This window comes from Etheostoma spectabile, chromosome 1 (genome assembly GCF_008692095.1).
Source record: "Etheostoma spectabile isolate EspeVRDwgs_2016 chromosome 1, UIUC_Espe_1.0, whole genome shotgun sequence".
NCBI lineage: Eukaryota > Metazoa > Chordata > Actinopteri > Perciformes > Percidae > Etheostoma > Etheostoma spectabile.
The window spans coordinates 16449287-16452909 of record NC_045733.1 but is presented as its reverse complement, the minus strand read 5'-3'; the positions used below and the strand labels follow the sequence as shown (position 1 = coordinate 16452909).

The 3623-nt window shown below is 47.7% G+C and overlaps 1 protein-coding gene across 4 annotated transcripts in view; it reads left to right on the top strand.

Moving 5' to 3' along the window:
• The window catches only part of mapk6 (mitogen-activated protein kinase 6), a 14964-nt gene extending 11352 nt beyond the window's left edge, over positions 1-3612 (top strand). For all 4 annotated transcript variants that reach the window (XM_032518696.1, XM_032518705.1, XM_032518716.1 and 1 more), the window contains exons 4-8: positions 395-539; positions 860-1024; positions 1156-1351; positions 1639-1756; positions 2042-3612. In XM_032518696.1, the coding sequence (XP_032374587.1) occupies positions 395-539; positions 860-1024; positions 1156-1351; positions 1639-1756; positions 2042-3133 (1716 nt within the window). In that variant the 3' untranslated portion in view covers positions 3134-3612. The remainder of the gene's footprint in view (positions 1-394; positions 540-859; positions 1025-1155; positions 1352-1638; positions 1757-2041) is intronic.
• The last annotated feature ends 11 nt before the right edge of the window (positions 3613-3623 follow it).

Here is a 3623-nt window from a genome sequence, read left to right as displayed (position 1 = left end):
CAGAGGGCATTTGAATGTATGTCTGATTAACTGTTAGGCGACAACGCCCAACCCTAGTAGGCTAACCATTCCCTTGTTTCCCCTTTGCCACAATGCGCCACTTATTTGAAAAAGTACCTTCTCTTTTTCTTTACTTCACCCTCAACAGTTGCTACTGCTGGCTACCGCTAAATTTTTTTAAACTGATGTCACGGACTAGCGCTAAAAAACCACTCCACCCGCCACTGTGGCTGGTACACAAGGCAAAGTCACCCGCCATTTTGGAAAACGTACCCGCCATTGGCGGGTGCTAATTTCCCACCCTGATCACATGTAAACATTACTGAGGGAAGTGACAGATTTTAGAGCCTTTGACTGTTTTCCTCTAAATATGCCATGTCCCCTTTTAATACAGGGTCATCTCTCTGAAGGTCTGGTCACCAAGTGGTACAGGTCTCCTCGCCTGCTGCTCTCTCCTGACAACTACACCAAAGCCATCGACATGTGGGCCGCCGGCTGCATCTTTGCAGAGATGCTCACAGGGAAAACCCTGTTTGCAGGTAAATGTTGACTTCGTTTCTTATTGGCTGACTCACTGCAACACCTCATATACAAACTGACGAGCAGTCCTTAAAGCAGGTTGGGTGGCTCTGATGAGGCATATGTTCAGGAGATCCAAAGTCAGTCTGCTTTTACAATCCTTATTGCTGGCCTTTTGTAAATCCAGCTAGAGCTGGGAGAGACTGACCAAAACTGCCTTGAGTTGAACACAAAGCAAATATCTGTTCTCGGGGTATGGCACCCTCAAGTCATGTAGATGCTGAATGTTGTAACTCTTCAAAAGAAAGTGCCAAATTTTTTTCTCGCCTGGTGTTTTTAGGGGCCCACGAACTGGAGCAGATGCAGCTGATCCTGGAGTCCATCCCCGTACTGCGAGAGGAAGACCGACAGGAGCTTCACAGCGTCATCCCTGTCTTTATCCGCAACGACATGTCCAAGCCTCACACACCACTGGCTAAGCTGCTGCCTGACGTCAGTCCCCAGGGTGAGTACCACTTTATTTTTTCACATTTAGAACTACTCACAGGCTCGAAGTACTCACCGGCTCAAAGTACTCTCTATCTCTCATAAATCATTGTTTCCTACTTGGTAATCTAACTGTCCTCCTCTCTGCAGCCCTCGACTTCCTGGAGAAGATCCTGACCTTTAACCCCATGGATCGCCTCACCGCGGAGGAGGCCCTGGCCCACCCCTATATGGCCGACTACTCCTTCCCCCTAGACGAGCCTGTCTCTCTGCACCCCTTCCACATCGAGGATGAAGTAGATGATATCCTGCTCATGGACCAGAGCCACAGCCACACCTGGGACAGGTATGCTCCCTCACTCTTTCCCTGTCAAACACCTGCTCTCTGTGACCAGGTTCGGTGATGCAAAGTTAAACATTTCCTCTGAGACATTTTGAGCTTAGTTTCAGTGGATTATAGTTTGCTTTGTTTACTAAGCAGTAATAATGGGACTCTAAAGGTCACCTGAGAAGTCTTTATGAATTAGTTAAATGGTTTGTTTGCGCATTATATTCTGTACTGGAACCTTTTTTTGAGTAATTTTGTGTGTCAGTGTTTGTGTACTGAAGTCTTGCTCTTTCATACTCTGTCAGATATCATGAGAGCCAGCTGTCAGAAGCTGACTGGCACCTGCACAGCACCCACGACCCAGACGAAGTCCAGGTTGACCCAAGGGCCCTCTCTCTTGTTACAGACAAGGAGGAGGTTCAGGTGTGTGGTTTTTGTTTTAATAAACTCCTAAAAACAATTAGTTTTTCTTCTGTTTATTTCATTTTACTTTAAATGTACTTTTTCAATGCTTATAGATAAGAGCTCCCAAATGTAAGGATGCATAGATTAAGTATCGTACATAAAGCATTGAAAATAGTGTTACAAACCAACGCTTTACCAAGTTTGCAAGATTATAGGGGTAACATGTTTTGCTCCTCGCTGATTTTTAGATGTGCTTTTTGATGAGGTAACGAAGACTAAAAAGTGTCTGTTGTCTGTTTCCAGGTGGATCCTCGTAAATATGCTGATGGAGATCGGGAGTTCCTGGATGAGCCATCCTTTGATTACTCCACACTGTTCCAGCCAGAGCAGTCCTGGCAGGACGACTACCACGAAAACAAATACTGTGACTTGCAGTGTAGCCACACCTGTAACTACAAGGCAGTGTCTCCCTCCTACCTGGACAACCTCATCTGGAGGGACAGTGAAGTCAACCACTACTATGAACCCAAGCTCATCATCGACATCTCCAACTGGAAGGAGCAGCAGAGCAAGGAGAAGGCTGACCGCAAGGCCAAGAGCAAGTGCGAGAAGAACGGGCTGGTGAAGGCCCAGATCGCGCTGCAGGAGGCCGAGAAGACCCAGAGTCCGGCGGAGAAGGACAGCGAGCAGGAGAAACATCAGATGGAGAAGCCTCAAAGCCAGCAGAACCAAGGCTTTGACTTTGACTCCTTCATCGCCAGCACCATTAAACTGAGCCTGCAGCCGGAGCCCTGTCAGGAGGTGGCCCTGCTCAACGAGGTGGGCCTCCTAAACGAGCTCAACTCCTCCGTTTCCCAGCTAGAGGCTCCTCGCTCAGGCTCCATGTCCAAGTCCATAAGTCAGGAGAAGGAGGAGAAGTGCCTGGTAAACCTCGCCCAGTTAGGTGGAGGAGGGCTGGGAGTTGTCGGCGGTGACGACGCCTGGCCCGCTCACCCCTGGGAGAGCTTTGGTTCCGGGGAGAGAGTTGGGGAGAACGGCTGTTTAGTAGATGAAGCATGCTGGGACATTCACAAAGAGGACCAGCTCCAGAAGGAGAGCACTTACACCAGCTACCTGGACCGCCTGTTCAGCCGGAAGGAAGACGGGGCCGGAGAGACTGTGGCCAGCTCGGAGACGGAGCCCTCGGAGGGGAGAGAGCTGGACGAGAGCTTCCTCTGCAGGAACACGGAGATTGTGCTTAACATGCAGCTGGACTCTCTGGCCCTGCCGGGCTTTGACAGCACCGATGACTTGCCTCTAAAATCCATCCAGGCGTCCCTCACCCCCTGTGCTGTCAAATGCTCCCCACAGATTCCCCACAAAACATACAGCAGCATCTTCAAGCATCTTAATTAAAAAATAAATATAAACATACATCCTCCTTCACAGTGCAAAATCTAGGCAGTTATTTTATTTTAATGATATGGCATATTATTGAACTTGAATCATTTCATACCTTTTTTATTACGGTTACTTTTAATTATTGTTTGTTTTAAGAGTTGCGAGGGGTGATTTACTATATTTAAAAAAATAAAAATAAAAATGTTGGTCATAACTCTGAGCCTTGACCACCAGGCCTTCATGGGTTAATGTCTACGCTCTCATTGCTGAACTGGCATGTCACCCGCACACTTATGTACTGTATACGAACGGAAGGCAGGGGAGAAGTATTTTGACGAAAGATGGATGGTAGGAGAGGTGTTGTGGTTCACCAGATGAGGTTAGGCTGTTAGGGTGTGACCTAAGGAAGGACGGTAGACGCTAACATTGCTGTAGGCATTTAAAATGCACTGACACAGCTTTTCCTAGGACGGGATACAAAAGAAGAAGAAAAAAAAAAAAAAGA